Raw genomic sequence first — 17,780 nt, 5'->3', positions numbered from 1 at the left:
TATACTGTATACAGACATAGACACACACAGACACACACACACACACACACACACACACACACACAGTGTCTCACACACACAGACGCAAATGGACATGATCAGGTCATGAACACACACACACACACACACACACACACACACACACACATTCTTATGTTTGTTCTGTGTCTCGTTGCCTTCCCTCCCCCAGAGCATGAGAAGCATCGCCTGTGCAAGAGTGCCGACTACATGAACCTGCACTTTAAGGTCAAGTGGCTCTATAATGAGTATGTGAAGGACTTGCCCACCTTCAAAGGGCTCGTGCCCGACTACCCAGGGTGAGTGTCTGCTGAGAGGAGGTGGCTGCCCCTGCTGCCTCTCAGTATTTAGTCTGTGAGGTTGTTATGATGTCTGCTGTTATATGATGTTATGCTGGAGTTACACAATTTACCCCCCCCCACACACACACACACACACACACACACTCACACACACCAAAACCTCTGCGAGGTCTACTACAGCTTTCCATGTTAAAGTACAGGCTCTATGATGGTCTGCCATATAGTCCATATAGTGATGATTACAGGTATGCTCTCCTCTGAGGCAGCTGTGTACTCTTCTAAGGCAGATCTTTGTGTGTGTTTGTGTGTGTGTGTGTGCGTGTGTGTGTGTGTGTGTGTGTGTGTGTGTGTGTGTGTGTGTGTGTGTGTGTGTGTGTGTGTGTGTGTGTGTGTGTGTGTGTGTGTGTGTGTGTGTGTGTGTGTGTGTGTGTGTGTGTGTGTGTGTGTGTGTGTGTGTGTGTGTGTGTGTGTGTGTGTGTGTGTGTGTGTGTGTGTGTGTGTGTGTGTGTGTGTGTGTGTGTGTGTGTGTGTGTGTGTGTGTGTGTGTGTGTACTACCCTGCAGGTGGTTCCAGCAGTTTGTTCTGCAGTGGCTGGAGGAGAACGAGGACGTCTCCATGGAGTTCATGCACGGAGCGCTGGAGAGGGACAAGAAGGACGGGGTGAGTGACTGACCACAAGGTCATACAGTAGACGTCTGAATGCTGTGTCCCTAGTGACTGACCACAAGGTCATACAGTAGACGTCTGAATGCTGTATCCCTAGGCAGCCCGCCGTTAGATTGAATATGATCTATTAGGGTTGACACCCTTATAATTGGGATTATATGTGTTAGGACAGAGTCTTTGTGTAACTTTCTTCATGTAATGTATTTAGTGTATTTAAAACGTTTTAAATGCTTTAAAATGTGTATCATAATGCCACTAATTAGACACATTTGTGTCTAGTTTGTTTCTATCTGTGTTTCGTTGTTGCTGTCAGTGTTCAAATGAAGCAGTGTAGCACAAGTAAGGCCCAGGCTACACCGTGTGAGCTATTGAAGAGCTCCGACCCCAGAGTGTAAACATAGCTCTAAAAGACTAGTCTAATTTTTTCAGCCCTGCGGTCGTTATCATGTCCAGTGTAGCCAGTTTCATTGATTACAGTGGATGTTAATTGTTGCTCGATGGTGTTTTAAGCCCCCAACGTCGACTTTCCAGGCAGCACTGCCACCATCGATTTAAAGGCACCTAATCCTAACCCTAACCCCTAACCTTAACCCCTAGCGCCTTCCAGACAGCACTGCCTTGAAGACAACATTAGGGGCTTAAAACACCATGAAACCAAATTGTTGCATTAGATGTTCTGTGAACCAAAAGCTTCAGCTACGTGTCTGTCTGGTGTAGCCTAGCCTAAGACTGAGGTCGGTGAAGGATGTTCTAAGAACCGGGTCCCCCGTTCAGATTACACTCCAGAGAAACGCACAAGAGGGACTAACAAGAACACGCTCTCCCCTCACAGTTCCAGCAGATGTCTGAGCATGCTCTGTTCTCCTGCTCCGTGGTGGACATCTTCACCCAGCTCAACCAGAGCTTCGAGATCATCAAGAAGCTGGAGTGCCCAGACCCCAAAGTCTTGGCCCTCTACAGCCGCCGATTCGCCAAGGTAACGTGTGCTCTGTATGACAGACAGGTGGAGAAACCAATCAAATGATCCAGAGGTCGTCTTTGAAATGTTTGAATGTCTAAATTAGCCGAAAAATTTTTCATTCAATGTTACATTGTGATGGGGTATTGTGATTCCTTTGTTAAATTTATACTCTCTGAAAACATTTGATGTTCAAACAACCACAAAGAAACTTCACCACAAGGCCACATTTTTCTAAGCACTGATCTCTTGCCTCAATTTGTGTGAGAGAAATCACTAAACCTGTAATGTAATGTTATGTACTATAGTACAGTTACATACTGCAGCCATATCTATGAGCAATTGGTATTGATAAATTGGGGATTACTATAATGAACTTGGTAAAGACCTATAACAGAAGTTAGCTATGTCTGCTGACACACCTTTAGGGATCTCTGGCTCTTATGAAACGAAAATGGCCACCAAAAGTCCAGCTCACTAAAATGTCCCCTAACAAACTCTGCAGACCGTTTTCATTTGCAGAAAGCAAAACATTAAGCGGGGGCCCGGCTCAGTGATTTGGAATATTCTGGAATAGGTGGTCATTTGTTCCGTGAAAATTACATTTCAGTGGCAGAGCTGGCAGAGGAGGGCAGACGTATATATTTGTCTGAGAACTCGATATGTTCTCATTAAAGAAAAAGAGGCCTAATGCCAGTCTATCCGTCACACCATGGCTATGGGTGTCCCAGGGGCAAGCTTGGCACTGTGTGTGTGTGTGTGTGTGTGTGTGTGTGTGTGCGCGCACTTGGGGACTGGAAATGTTTTATTTTTTTATTCTCCCTGCATAAATGAATCGCTCTCTTTAGAATAATCAGTAGGGTCAGGCAGAGCTCAATGGTTCTCTTGCCATAGCTGCTTGGGAGAGTGAAGTGAATTGACGAGACGTTACTATTAACAACATGCTGGATCAGATTAGAGGAGATTTTGTGTGTCTTTCTTTTTCTCTTCTTCTTTAATCTGTATTATATATTGTAATGATAATATATAATGTATGATATATAATATATGTTAACAGGACTCACTCCATCATCATTGTTCCCTTGTAGATGGCAAGATATCAAAGTATTGCTCCATTGTTTTCCATTTCTTATATACACACCTTTCAGCCCCTACAACCTGTAGTGTACAACAAGATTCCTTTCACTGTCAGTGCTATCCTTTTGAATTGCAAGATATCAGAGTATCTCTATAGTTCCTTTTTAAAAAGTATTGTTTCATGTTGTGTAATATATTGTGCATGTACCCTGTTGTCCCTGCCACCAAACAGACTATATCCAAAGTCCTGCTGCAGTACTGTGCCATTTTGACCAAGAGCTTCCCATCTTACTGTGACAAAGAGAAGATAGTAAGTGCTTATCTCCCTAAAAGCTTTTACAATTTTACAAGCTTTTTGACATTAAATGGATATGGAATAATTTCAGCTTATTATTTGATTTTAGCCCACTCTGCATTAATGTGATGCCATTTATATCAGTCTTTCACTCTCTTCATCCGTCTTTCTCTTTGTTCCCCCTCTCTTCTGCCTTTTTCTCCCTCCCTCCCTCTCTCTCCATCTATCACTCTCTCCTTCTCTCTCTCTGTCCATCTATCACTCTCTCTCTCTCTCTCTCTCTCTCTCTCTCTAGCCCTGTGTTCTCATGAATAATGTGCAGCAGCTTCGGATTCAGCTGGAGAAGATGTTTGAGTCCATGGGAGCCAAACAGGTAGGGCTCCGACGAGACACACACACACACACACACACACACAAAATCCCCTACACCTTGCTGACACTGTCACACAAATCATCTTCCAGGATGTCTTGTTGTGATACCTAATACTGCACTCACAAATATTCAAGTCCCTGAAAGCGCAGGGTTGTTGAAGGTGGTATGGAACAAGGCGAAGAGCCCATGTTGATGCCTCTGTCAATTTGTTCGCAAACAACTTTTGTTGTTGAGTGATGGGAAAGTGTCGTCACACTGGCAGACAAATGGACTCTCTGTAACACTGGTAGAATGCTCAATCGCAGTTCTATTTCTTTCTCTCAGGTTGCCACAGTGGAGGCTCAGGTATGGCTTAGCAGTAGTCCAACGTAGCAGCTAAGAGAATCTCCAGGATATTGTAGCATGTAGTCGGTAGTACTGTAGATGGCCTTTGCTCTTCAGTGCTGGTGAACTGGGAATAGTTGTTTAGTGTCAAGATAGTGTTTCCTTGGTAGTTTTCATCTATTCAGTCTTAGTCACAGAGCAAAATGAATGTATTATTAAGTACAAATGAATCCCCAATAACATAGGACGCTACTGTAGTTCATTCCCTAGTTGGTGTAGCTCTAGCCCTTGGTGATGTCGGTTGGGGCTTACGTTGCTGATTTGAAAAGAGACTGAAAAATAATTGTTTGGGTGACTTGGAAGTGATTTTTGTGTTTTCCTCTTCTGCCTACTTAAGAGAGATGAAGAAGTTGAGGAGGAGGAGGAGGAGGAGGAGGTGGAAGGGGAGGTGGGTGTGTTCGAGGAAAATAATTAGCCATTTTCACTTAGCCATTAGTTCAAGTTAGTCTTTCTCAGACAACTATCTCTGAAACATGTAGTAATATATTCAATACATTATGTATGTAAGGGACCTCTAAATGGACCTACTGTACTGTAGCATAGTGTAATAGGAGTGCGTTAATTCCGCTTTAACATCGGAATAAACCAACCACTTAATTCGGAATTAAGTTTAATTCCGATTAATCATTTTCAAGCGGAATAAGCGTTTACACGGTCTCTTTTAAAGCGGAATTAACTTTTATTCCTAATTAACTTGGTTTTATTCGGAATTAAAGCTCTCGTGTAAACGCAATAGAAGCGATTTGTTTGTGGTGTATTATTGTTAAGGTTATCTCCCCTGTCCTCTTGGTTCTCAGGTCATTACAGGCCATGAGAAGGGTGGTGCAGAGGTGGGTGACGCTTAGAGCATAGAAAAGTGTAAACTAGATGAGTAGATATTTGCTCTAGATCTTAGATTACGTTCAACAGTTTTAGTTTTGAGACTAGTCCTCAGTAGAATTAAGTCTGTTTTAGCAGCTGGTTATTTTGTGTACAGTATGTAGGGTATGTTGTGTCATAGTACAATACCCTGGGAATGTTTTGAGAGAGGCCATGACACTGTTTCTTCCACACTCAAAGACTACCCACAATGGAAAAGGTTGATGCGTATCAAGACGCCATAATAATTGTGTTGTGTTTTGAGGTTTATGTTGCTGGGCTTTCACTCCTCTGTCCGTTGTTATTGTGAATGGCCACATTCATTCTGTTTGTTGGGTCCTCGCTGTCAATAACAACAAATTACACACACCCACAGGTGTTTAAGAGAGAAGAAGTGAAAAGTCTTTCTCATGTTGTGAAGAGAAAGCATAATGATAACAGAAAGGAGGATGAACTCATTTCACATACTGTATCTAATGCCAATTCATACAGCTGCTTATTTTTTCTTACACATACTGTAGCCTACAGTATGTTTTTGATATCCATGTTATAATCCCTCAATGTTATGATTTTATTAAAGCTTCATGTGATAATTTTGGTTATTACTGTAGATAGTATATGGTATTTTAAAGATATTTTACAACTGAAGACATTCCTTGCAGTTCCATCTAATAATCTTTGACATTTTCAGAAGAAATCCAAAAGTACTAACAAATCCAAAGCCCCTTCGTTTGTTTGCATAGCCCAGTTTTTATCAACTGCCCTCTTAAGTTGGCAGAACTTGTTTCCCACTAAAATTGAGTGTAAAAATGATCATTTCCAATGGGTAATCTCCCTTTTTTAATGAAAACTGGGTGCTTTTTTTCTTTTCTTAGGACCCCGATATGATAGGATTTGAGGTATGTAGGTGAGGCGGGAGCATAGGTCTATGCCCATGTATGGCCACATACATGCTTGTAATGCCCCAGCTGTTACTGATGCATTTCTTCCTCTATGAAGGCTGCCCTCCAGGAAGTGGTGTTATTCAGTATAACCTCCATTTATGTAATCAATTCCTGTCATGCATCTCAAGAAATAGTTTTAAACTTTAAAATATTGATGAAGATCATCGATGGTCATCGAAGCTCCTTTTTTCATATAATCACGTGCTGTTTATAGTTCAAAGATAATTTATTTTTTATGAAGCTCTAAATTGTTAATTATTTTCTTACCATTCAAAAAGGGATTTCAGGATTAAGAGATCAAGTGTATGTTTTGGTCAGGTCTTCATGTTTCTTTCTGTTTTTTTGTTTGTTTCTGTCTTCTCCTCCCTTCCTTTCCCCCCAAGCTGGAGGAGGAAGAGGAGGAGGAGGAGGAGGAGAAAAATGAGGAGATGGGGGAGGCTGTAGAGGAGGGACAGGAGGTTGGTTTGTGCTGAGGAGACTATGGAGGAGATGGAGTTATGGGGATGTGGGGGGTTTATTGTTGTGCTTTTCACAACCCTTCATTCATCCATTATTGTTCTACTTCCTGTGATGCCATAGTGATGTTGACGGCCCCTCAGTCCCTCTCATTGTGACCAGTGATGAAGTGTTCATTCAGATTTCACCAGATCTTTTGGACATTTTGTTTGTTTGTTTGTTTGGTTTGGTTTGGTTAAAGGAGCAGTCAGCAATCATACACGATTTTAAGCCCTTGAAATGTGTTGTCACATTCAGTGAACATCTACTCATGACCTACAGTACTAGCTGCCAATCCCGGAAATATATCGTAAAAAAAAAAACTGTCTCTGTAGGTACAGTAGCCCAGGTTCATAACACTGGAATCAAATTGGCGCAGCCTGTTCCCCACACAAAAACAAAAAACTGTGTGGAATTTATCTGGGAAGACTGAAGGGAGAGTTGAACTTCTTTTATTGAAATATTATTTACGTTGTTTTGGACAAAAGCATCTGCTAAGAAATGTGTAAAAAAAAAAACCAGAAACAAACGCAACTCTATGTGCAATCGCTGACTGAACCTTTAAGTGTTGGGAAATGTCGTTGGGGTTGTTTGTGAGTGGTTGTGACTGAGCGATGTGTAAGAAGTTGGGGATGATTATGAGATGCCTGTGAGAAATGTGTGAGACATCTGGGAGGTGTGTGTGAGCAGGTTGCGAGTGTTTGTGAAATGGGAGTGAGTGAGTGACTGCCAGACATGTTGAACTGTTTGTATGAGCAAACGTGAGATACTTGTGAATCATTTTGAGATGACTGTGATTCACTGTTGTGAACCACTATGAGATGTTTGTGAATTGTACGCGAGCTTTATTCAAGTCATTTCTTGAGAGAACCGGGCTCTCTCTTCATCAACCCTTCATGACGTTCCTTTGATGTTTGGTTCTCAACCCCGGTCCCTTGTTCCTCACACACTCGCTAGCCACTGAGTGGACGACTTCAGGACTCACTCCTTATCTGCTCAGTGTCGTGGTTCCTCTTGTCTCTGCCCTCAGTGAGTTCACAGCACAGTCCACTAAAGTAGAGAAACAGTAGACTGGACACTGCAGATGGTCAGCAATTGTATTTCCCGATGTCGATGTCGCAGGGATGCTGTTGACATATTTTATTCAATATTGTGTAATTCCAAGATTGGACAAGCACCATTTATCTGTTTTCAGAACTGAACAATGTCCACTCTACTGTTTTCTAAGTCTTGTGTTAACTCAGCATGTGGGTCAACTTCACATGTGAGGGAATCAGACTTTTGAAGTCTCAGTTTGGACTTAGTGCTGAGTACTCTAAAATGTCACGGTGGAAATGACCTCTCCTCAAAATGACCTCATCCATACAGCTGTGTACAGTGTGTTGATGTCCTCTCTCTGGTTTAATGTCTTTTGTTTAATTTTGCTGTTCTTTTTTGTCTGCCCTTTTCTTTGAAATCAATAGCCTGACCAAGCTAAGGTGGGTTTGTTGATGGGTCATATACACATTCTCTGATGGTCTTGGCAGTCATTTATGAAATCATCAGTTTGCTGGTTTCAATGATGTCACACACACACACACACACACACACACACAAACACACACACACACACACACACACAAACACACACACACACACACACACACACACACACACACACACACACACAAACACACACACACACACACACACACACACACACACACACACACACACACACACACACTTCCATCATTCCGACAGAATCCGTTGGTTTCTCCTCTCGCCTTGTCCCATCAGCTGGGACACGATCCCTCCGTTCGGCATGCCATACATCACATCAGGGTCTGCATTCGCCAGCTGGGATATGTTAACATACACACACACACACACACACACACACACACACACACACACACACACACACACACACACACAGACACACAGGCCTTGTGATGTATGGGATGACCTTGAGTGTGTGTCTGGTAGCCTGTCATCCTAACTATGAGCTTCTGTGATCAGACACTCCTCAGATTCCCATTCAATTCCTCCTCCAGTCTTAAGACCTTTTGACCTTCTATGCCTTACATTCTAGCTATCTCTCTCTCTGTGTGTTACACATACACACACACAGATAGAAAAAGAGAGAGTGGTATGCATTCTATTTCTCTATTACACATACATATTCTTATTCCGTCTCTCTCTATCACCCTCTCCCCTGCTCACTGTAACACACACACACACACACACACACACACACACACACACACACACTCCTTCCTGTTCCAGTGTAGCACATTACTCCCACCACTTCCCTCAGCTGTCACTCAAAGAGGTCATGACCCGGCCTTAACTCACTCCCTGGCCTGGTGTGGACTTGGCCTCTGTTGAGCTCACAGCCTTCTCACTCTCTATTCTCATTTCTCTACATAAACACATTTGGTTAAAGTCACAACTGCTACTCATTTTCTCATTTTTCTTTTGCTTTTTTTTTTATGTTTGCCATAGATTGAAAAAGAGAAGGTGGGTTTTTTTAATATCACCATAATCATTAATGTGGAATATGTAGCGTAGTATGTTTTCACATAATTCCATTACTATTATCATTATTATTATTATTATTATTATTATTATATTTGTTGTCAGATTTACAGTAGGTAAAGGGTGAAATACATTTTCTTTTTCAAGCATACTGTACATCCCTGTATGTTTGAACAGTGGTAGTGGTAGTGGTTGAATGGCAGGTTAGTGTTGCACTGTTAGTAATGTTGTTTTCTTAATTACTGCCCCACATTTAGTTGGCCGCCGAACAGGACAAGGTGTGTAAGAGTGTGTGTTGCCTCACGCTCCCCAACCCAGCAAAACTCAGTTTCATTCTCCTGGGCAGCATTTAGCAATAACTAATAGACTAGTAGAGAATTAGGATGTCTGCACTGTGACTTATATATCCGTACTTCATCGGAAAAGGATTTAATTACCGGATAAACAGGATATTGTAAATTTAATTACTTCATTACACTGTTTGTCACTACAAAATATGGTGTCTAGTATGTAGAGTTAGGAGTGGAGGCCATGGTGAAGCATAATAATATCTTGCAAACAACTATGGCCTTTTCCCTTTGTTGTGTATTTGTTTCCCCTTTGTTGTGCAGTGTGTGTGTGTGTGTGTGAGGGGGGGGGGGGGGTAGTTGTGTGTGTTTGTGTACAGTGTGTGTGGGTGTTCATTTATTTCCCCCCAGTGTGTGTATGCAGCAGTAAATTATCTTTTAGCTGGTAGCATATCCACTGCATTAGATTTGAACTTGGCATCATCGGTCCCTTACAAACTACGCCATAGACACTGACATACACACACACACACACACACACACACACACACAAACACAAGCAACCCCTAGCAGCAAGTGTAGCATAGATGGCTCCTTTTGACCCTTGACCTCTAAGCATCACTCTCTCTGTCTCTCTCTGTCTCTCTCTGTCTCTCTCTCTCTCTCTCTCTCTCTCTCTCTCTCTCTCTCTCTGTTTCTCCTCTGAAAGCCTGAAAAGACTGATAAAGAGAAGAAGGTGAGTTGGAAAACAAGACACAGAGAGATCTCAGATCCAGAGGGACTGACGAGTGGTGGCACTCTCTCAGTCAACTGTTATTGGTGATACATGGTACTCCACCAAGGTCACCGATACACACACACACACACACACACACACACACACACACACACACACTCACAAAGGCTTCTGCAAAAAATGTAGTTTCTCTGTGTCCTCTATGCCTGTGTTACTCCGTGTCACTATGGCCCTGCTTTTCACATACATCTTTTTGTTGTTGCTCTGACTGTCTTATAAAACACACACACACACACACACGCACACGTGTACTCATCCACTTACAGTAATGCACCCTTCCTCACGTCTCATGCGCACACACAGAGCACAAAAAGACTCTCTCTCCTCCTCTCGCAATGTCCATCTTTTGCTCCTTCTCCGTCAATCTCTCTGTCTGTGCCTCTCGCACACTCACACACCTTCCCCGCCTCTCTCTCTCTCTCTCTCTCTGTCTGTCTCTCCTCTCCCCTCCTCCTCTCCTCCACCTCCTCCTCTCCTCCTCCTCCTCCTCCTCCTCCTCCTCCTCCTTTCTGTGCGGTGTTTAATCTTCTCTAATGGAGCCGGTGTAGACGTCTCTGTCTGTCGCTCTCCGTAGCCGCCGCCGCTCACGAACATTAGCTTAATTAGTCGCCGTGCGCCGCTCCCATTAGCCTGCAGTGCCTCTGGCCCGGTACGGAGCCCACACACACACACACACACACACACACACACACACACACACACACACACACATACACACACAGGCACATACACACGTACACATACACAGACACAAGCACGTTTGCACACACACAAACGCACACACATACTGGGGCACACACACTCTCTCTCTCACACACACACACACACACACACGTGCGCGCAGATGCAGGGCGGAACGAAGAGGGCTGTCCAAGCCAAGTGGTCTGGCTTTGTCAATGCATTAAGGAGAAGGAGGAGGAGGAGGGGGCTACTCTCTTTTCTCCTCCTCCCTTCTTCCTTTTTTCATTTCTTTTCTTGCCAACACTCACCCACCCGTCTCAGTCTCTCTCTCTCACACTCCCTCTCCCTCCCTCTCTCTCTCTCTCTCTCACTCTCTCTTTCTCTCTCTCCATCTCTATCTCTGCCTGACCCAGGCTGGCCTTAAGAAGAATGACTCTACTGTGTCTCCTGACCCTTCTTTCTTCTTTTTTCTCTCCATCCTTCCCATGCTCTCTTTTTGTTTCTCTACTGTGCCGTCCCTCGTTTCTTTCATTTATCTTTCTCCCCCTCTCTTCTACCAGAATCTCCCACTCTTCTGTCTGTAAGAGTAATGGCTCCCCCTCTCCCTCTCTCTCAATGCCTTCTCTTATTCTCTCTCTCTCACCCTCTCTTCCTTACTCTACACCTTGTCTTCTACCCCCCTTTCCCCACCTCTCTCTCTCTCTCTCTCTCTCTCTCTCTCTCTCTCTCTCTCTCTCTCTCTCTCTCTCTCTCTCCCTGCCTTAATCAAACATTAGATGTACCACTGCGATCAATATCAGATATATACAATGCCTTGTTTTGAAATGCCTATCTTAGTAAATTATGGGCCAGGCTTGGTTGTTCACCACTGAGCCACTAAGGTGTGACTTGATCATTCTGGACAGGCTTACAGAGTGCAGTGGGACAGACTGCTGCCTTGCTACAGGCTGCAGTGTACCCTGCTGGCCTTAGTCTGCACTGAGCACTCCACTGTATGATTGTATGGGCTGTGTGCTCTTTTAATGGACCCCAGGGACACACTACTAGAGTGAGATGAAGTGAAGTGTGTGTGTGTGTGTGTGTGTGTGTGTGTGTGTGGTGTGTGTGGTGTGTGTGGTGTGTGTGGTGTGTGTGGTGTGTGTGGTGTGTGTGGTGTGTGTGGTGTGTGTGTGTGTGTGTGTGTGTGTGTGTGTACATGTCTATACTGCTATTAAATCTTTGTCCATTTAATTTGCTCTTGCTTAAGGTTGGACCCAGTGGTAAACAGGTGGGTTTGGCTCTGTGTGTCTATGTATGTGAGTGTGTGTGTGTTTGTCTGTGCATACGTGCTTGTGTGTGTATCTGTGTCCGTGTATAGGTGTGTGTGTGTGTGTGTGTGTGTGTGTGTGTGTGTGTACACATGTGTGTGTGTGTGTGTGTGTGTGGAGAAAGAGTACAGTACATCATAGGGAAGTGCATCATAGAGACATTTTTATGTGTAACTACAATCTTGAGGTGACACTCCAGTCCTGATGTAGACCCCCGTGTGTGTGTGTGTGTGTGTGTGTGTGGATTTGTTTTCCTCTCTCCGTCTCCATCTCTGTGCAATAATGACCTCTACCGTCGTGTTCCACCGCTAGCATGTGTGAATGATGCTATTGCTATCCCATATGGCTTGTTGGGGTTGGCAGCTCAACAGTGCTACGTTTATGCCGTTTGACTTTTGGTGTGAAGAGAAATATGTTGTGCTATGTTTGGTCGTTACAGGAACATTTATGCTGTTTGACTTTTTGTGCAGAGAGAAAGATATTGTACTTAAGTTTAGTCGTTAAAGGGACAAAGAAAAGCTCATTTTGAGTTGCATTAATTCACTTCTCTCTGTGTGTCTATATGTTTGTGTGTGTGTGGTTGTTTGCAGTTGGACATAGAAGCCAGTGACCTCCTCAATGAGCTGCAAGTCAAGCTGAACAATGTGCTGGATGAGCTGAGCACCAAATTTGGAAACACGTAAGAAATTATGCGCACACACACTCACACGGACCAATACACACACATGCACATACAGTACTGTACATGTTAGATAGGAAATGGAGATGGTTCTCATTTTGCTGGTGATGCTCTTGGCATGTTTCTGTTAGTAAATTCATGCGTTTACCCTGAGGTCAAAGATTTTCATTTCAATTTCATTTGAAATTATAATTCTGTGTGTGTGTGTTTGTGTGTGCCTGTGTGTGGGTATGTGTGTGTGTGCCTGTGTGTGGGTGTGTGTGTGTGTGTGTGTGTGTGTGTGTGTGTGTGTTTGTCCACGTACGTCTCCTCAGGTTCCAGAACCGTATAGATGAGTGCATGCGTCAGATGGCTGGCTTGCTCTACCAGATCAAAGGGCCGGTGAACGCCAACAGCCGCAACACCGTGGAGGCCGACTCAGACAACACGCTCCGGCCACTCATGGACTTCCTGGACTTAAAGTGAGTCGAGCATCTACAAAAACAACAACAATAACAACAACAACAACAACAGCAGCAACAGCAATACCTTATATTTATTTAGTGCTTTACAGTATGTACTGTAGATATCCAACGTGCTTTTTATGTAGATACCCACCATGCTTTAATGACAACAATAGCAGAAGCAACAACAATACCAAAGATCCACTTTAACCCTCTCTGACAACACCTTACATTTCTTTTGTGCTTTATGTAGATATCCAAAGTACTTAAATGACAACAATAACAGCAGCAGCAGCAATGGCTTACATTTTGTATTGCTTTATGTAGTTACCCAAAGTGCTTTAACGACAACAATAACATCAGCAACAGCAATGGCTTACATCTCTTTAGTGTTTTCTGTAGATACCCTAAGTGCTTTTTTTAACGGGGAGCCTCACATTAGTTTGCTAGAGTGATTGTGTGCACATCTTACCTGTCCTTAGGCCAGGTGCAGCACACAATGTAGGAAGGAAAAGCGGAAGTGAATGTCCGCACGCCGGAGTAACCCCCACATTCCTTCAAATGCCTGAAGAAGACCGTGTCCACCACCTGGGTGGAGCTTATCTCCTCTTCTGTCCCTTCGTGCTGCCTCTTCTTCATCTCTCCTCCTTCTCTTCCTCTTCCTCTATACTTCTTCATTTCCCCCTCCTCATCTGCTCTTTCATCCTCTCTTCCTTCTGTCAGTCTTTTCCTAGCTTTCTCTACAACTCTTCCCTTTCTCTCCTTCCTCCTTCCTCCAGTCCCTCCCTCCTTGTCATAAATCAGTTCCGTCCAGGCTATTGTGAAGATGGGGACTGGGCATGACGATGAATGATCAGCGATTCGTTTTCGCATAAAAATAGGTGTTATTTGTGTGCATGTCACTCATTTTTAATGTGTTTCTAAACTATAATGTGTGCGTGTCTGTGTGCGTGTGTGTGTGTGTGTGTAGGCTGACACTGTTTGCTGCAGCCTGTGAGAAGACGGTGTTGAAGAGAGTTCTGAAGGAGCTGTGGAGGATCGTCATGAACTGCCTTGAGAAGACCATCGTCCTGCCTCAGGGCAGTGACACCTTCGTAAGACTTGCTCTTTTGCTCTCTGTCTCTTTCTGTCATTTTTTGTCTTTCATTCTTTCTCTCTTTTGTTCTTTCTTTCTTTCTTTCTTTCTTTCTTTCTTTGTCTCCCTCTCTCCTACCTCCTTCTCCATCTCACCCACGGGAAATTCTTATTTCTTAATTCCCCTTTTGATGTAGCCTTTATATTGTTATCTTTTTGTTTTCACACACTGAGACTCTAATACAAGCATAAAGCCACACTCAGATGTTGCACACACACACACACACACACATACATGATCAAACACACACATACACGCACATACAGTATAAACACATCATCACACACACAGACACACACACACACACACACACATACACACACACACACACACACACACACACACACACACATACACACATACACACACACACACACACACACACACACACATATAAACACATCACACACATACACACACACACGCTCACACACAACAAAGAGAGAGGCCGTACTACTCCTTCTCCCTCTCACTGTGTGTCTGATCATCTCTCCAGGGAGCCCAGATCCTCTCGGCAGCCAAAGAGCTCGGCCAGCTCTCCAAACTTAAGGTACGCAACACACACACACACACACACACACACACACACACACACACACACACACACACACACACACACACACACAGAGCCTCCCCTCAGACCAGCAGAAGCACAGCCCATAAAAGCCTTCAATCCCCCTCACCTCGCCTTCATCCAGCCTCATTAAACAGCACAAGCAACTCCAGCAGAGCCTTGGGTGTGTATTAGTTCCACATCAAAGTTTATTGCTGTCTGTACGACTGACGCCAAGCCATGTTGAGTTACATTAAGGTAGACGCAGGAAGACAGACATTTATTTATCTCAGCTACGCTGCAGTATACAGAAACTTTTGTTTTTGACACAAAAATGGAAATAAAATCGTGGTCAGCTTCCTCATTGTCTATACTGTAGATGCGTTTCTGATTCAGCAACAATATTAAACTACTTTCTACGCCTTGATGATGCCACTTTGTGTTAGTCCGTGCATGTTATTTAACGAGACATGTATGATAAGTAAGGAAACATGTTTTGTCCTGACGCCCTGCTCTGATTGGTGCTTCAGGATCACATGGTATCTGGAGAGGCCAGAAGCCTCACACCCAAACAGTGTGCTGTTATGGACGTGGCCCTGGAGACCATCAAGGTGAGGAGATACTGTACCACCATACAAGCCAACATTTATTATGATGTTGTAAAATACTGTAATTCTAAACATATTCTGAAGATTAATATTTATGCCTACATTTACTACAAATATGTTCATGCCCATTCATTCGAGAAGTAACATGATGAGAGAAAGCAGTTGTTTGTTTGATTCTAATATAACTTTTCTTTTCTTTCTTCATCCCTCTCTCTCTCTCTCTCTCTGTCTGTAGCAATACTTCCATGCGGGGGGGAACGGGCTGAAGAGAGCCTTCCTGGAGAAGAGCCCGGAGCTGTCCTCCCTTCGCCACGCCCTCTCCCTCTACACACAGACCACCGACGCGCTCATCAAGACCTTCGTCACCACACAACATGCGCAGGGTAAAGCTCTCAGATACGCAGGCCCACACACACACACACACTCCTACAGTAGTCTCTCACTCTCACGCTCACATTTCTAGATATAAACAACACATACACATACTCACACATATACAGTAAACTCACACTGATGTGTCAGACCACCGTGTCATGAAATATTCGTCCACTAGAGGGTGTAGCTGACGCATGCCTGCCTGCCTTTCAATGTTTTGTTACTCTACTGTGCTTTGCTCTTTTGTATGTTCTTCTGACTTTCCTTAGCAAGTTGTACTCTCATCATTTTCTTGTCTTCAAGATTACTTGAGTGTGTGTGTGTGTGTGTCTGCGTTCGTGTGTATGTGTGTGTGTGTTTGTGTTTCTGTTACTCTTCTCTACTGTTCTTCAAGATTACTTGAGTGTGTGTGTTTGTGTGTGTGTGTCTCTCTCTCTCTCTCTCTCTCTCTCTATGTTTGTGTGTGTGTCAGTGTGTGTTTCTGTTTCTCTTCTTCAAGATGACTTGTGTGTGTGTGTATGTGTGTGTGTGTGTGTGTGTGTGTGTGTGTGTGTGGGTGTTTCTGTTTCTGTTACTCTTCTCTAATCTTCTTGTGTGCTCCTGTCACTTGCACCTGTCCACTTGTCTTCTGCGTCCGCTCTGGCTCCAGTGCACAAGGGCAAGGGCATCAGGATCACTCCTAGTGAGAAAGTAAAGCCCAGCAGGGGTAGGTGTGACCGGACCTCACCCAACATCCCCCCGCATCCCCCCCGCATCCCGGGAGCACTCAGCCATGTTTCAGTTTTGAGATCAAGTCAAGGACTTTGACATTTTTTTTTAAAAGTTCGAAAGTTAAAACAAAGTCTCAGGGGATGCATGAATTATCTCTTCTCGAGATGCTGCAATGACTGGGCCTGCTCAGTGGATTTATTTTGAGTGTGTTTTTAAAAGTTTATTCTCAAGTATCACATTTTCCCCAATGTACAGTACATAATCCATCAAATGATATCTGAGGCCGTGACCAATTCATGCTATACAGTACTTTGATGGGTACAGTATTTTAGTGCATATTTCTTCAAAGTCCTTGATTCCAATTCCTCATGAGAGCCTCACCTGTGTGTTGCACTGGCCTAAAGTGTAGGCCCAAAACAAAAGACTTAATATAAATGTTATACAGGGCTTTTCTGACTTTTATTTCCCAAACCATTTCCTGAAGCTATGTCTTAAATCAGGGTCATTTAAGTTCTTAATCTAATATAAAGTTGACCAATGTTATTAGTAATTATTTGTAAAAAGTTGTATTTATAGTTCCATAGTTCTAGTTGTAATTAGTCTTGTTTCGCTGTATTTAAACTCGTATCTCTTGAACAGGCTCGGGAGTGGACAGGCCAGTGGGAGAACTGTCCATTCAAATAGACCTGTTTACCCATCCTGGCACAGGAGAACACAAAGTCACTGTCAAAGGTGAGGAGCATCCTCTTGGCCCTTACCAGCATGATACGAAAGAAATGTACCAGACCAATTTAGACGACTGGTAATATTTGTGTGGTTTTAAAAAAAAAAGTCATATTGTAAACAGATGATATTTATGGAATTGACAAAAAATAATAGGAATGTGGATTAACAGTTGCACGTTTGTTAGCTAGTTATTTTAATAGTACGTACAGTAAGTAAGTAAAATTCATTTATAAAGCACATTTAAACACAGCTTTTGATCTTTTGATCTTCTCACTCTAAATTCTTTATTTTTTCACTCACTTGTTATATGTTGTTATGTTGTTATGATGTATTTTCCTGCCGTCCCCAGTCGTGGCTGCTAATGACCTCCAGTGGCAGACCTCTGGCATGTTCCGCCCGTTCGTGGAGGTCAGCATGATCGGGCCGCACCTGAGCGACAAGAAGCGCAAGTTCTCCACCAAGTCCAAGAACAACAGCTGGGCCCCAAAATTCAACGAAACATTCCACTTGTAAGTGTTGAGACCTCATCTGGTATTTTTTTTACTGCAAACAAAAAAAAAACATCGCAGTTGGCACTGAGGTAAACTGA

General features: G+C 43.4%; 1 protein-coding gene across 3 annotated transcripts in view; it reads left to right on the top strand.

The window, feature by feature from the left end:
- The window catches only part of unc13bb (unc-13 homolog Bb (C. elegans)), a 96,278-nt gene that overhangs the window by 77,574 nt on the left and 924 nt on the right, over positions 1-17,780 (top strand). For all 3 annotated transcript variants that reach the window (XM_062553887.1, XM_062553889.1, XM_062553888.1), the window contains 13 exons: positions 191-317; positions 884-980; positions 1,819-1,962; positions 3,254-3,331; positions 3,612-3,689; positions 12,552-12,640; positions 12,955-13,101; positions 14,054-14,177; positions 14,715-14,768; positions 15,302-15,382; positions 15,615-15,762; positions 17,105-17,197; positions 17,541-17,700. In XM_062553887.1, coding sequence (XP_062409871.1) covers positions 191-317; positions 884-980; positions 1,819-1,962; positions 3,254-3,331; positions 3,612-3,689; positions 12,552-12,640; positions 12,955-13,101; positions 14,054-14,177; positions 14,715-14,768; positions 15,302-15,382; positions 15,615-15,762; positions 17,105-17,197; positions 17,541-17,700 — 1,420 coding nt within the window. The remainder of the gene's footprint in view (positions 1-190; positions 318-883; positions 981-1,818; positions 1,963-3,253; positions 3,332-3,611; positions 3,690-12,551; positions 12,641-12,954; positions 13,102-14,053; positions 14,178-14,714; positions 14,769-15,301; positions 15,383-15,614; positions 15,763-17,104; positions 17,198-17,540; positions 17,701-17,780) is intronic.

This window comes from Sardina pilchardus, chromosome 14 (assembly GCF_963854185.1).
Source record: "Sardina pilchardus chromosome 14, fSarPil1.1, whole genome shotgun sequence".
NCBI lineage: Eukaryota > Metazoa > Chordata > Actinopteri > Clupeiformes > Clupeidae > Sardina > Sardina pilchardus.
This window is presented reverse-complemented; position numbering and strand designations above follow the sequence as displayed.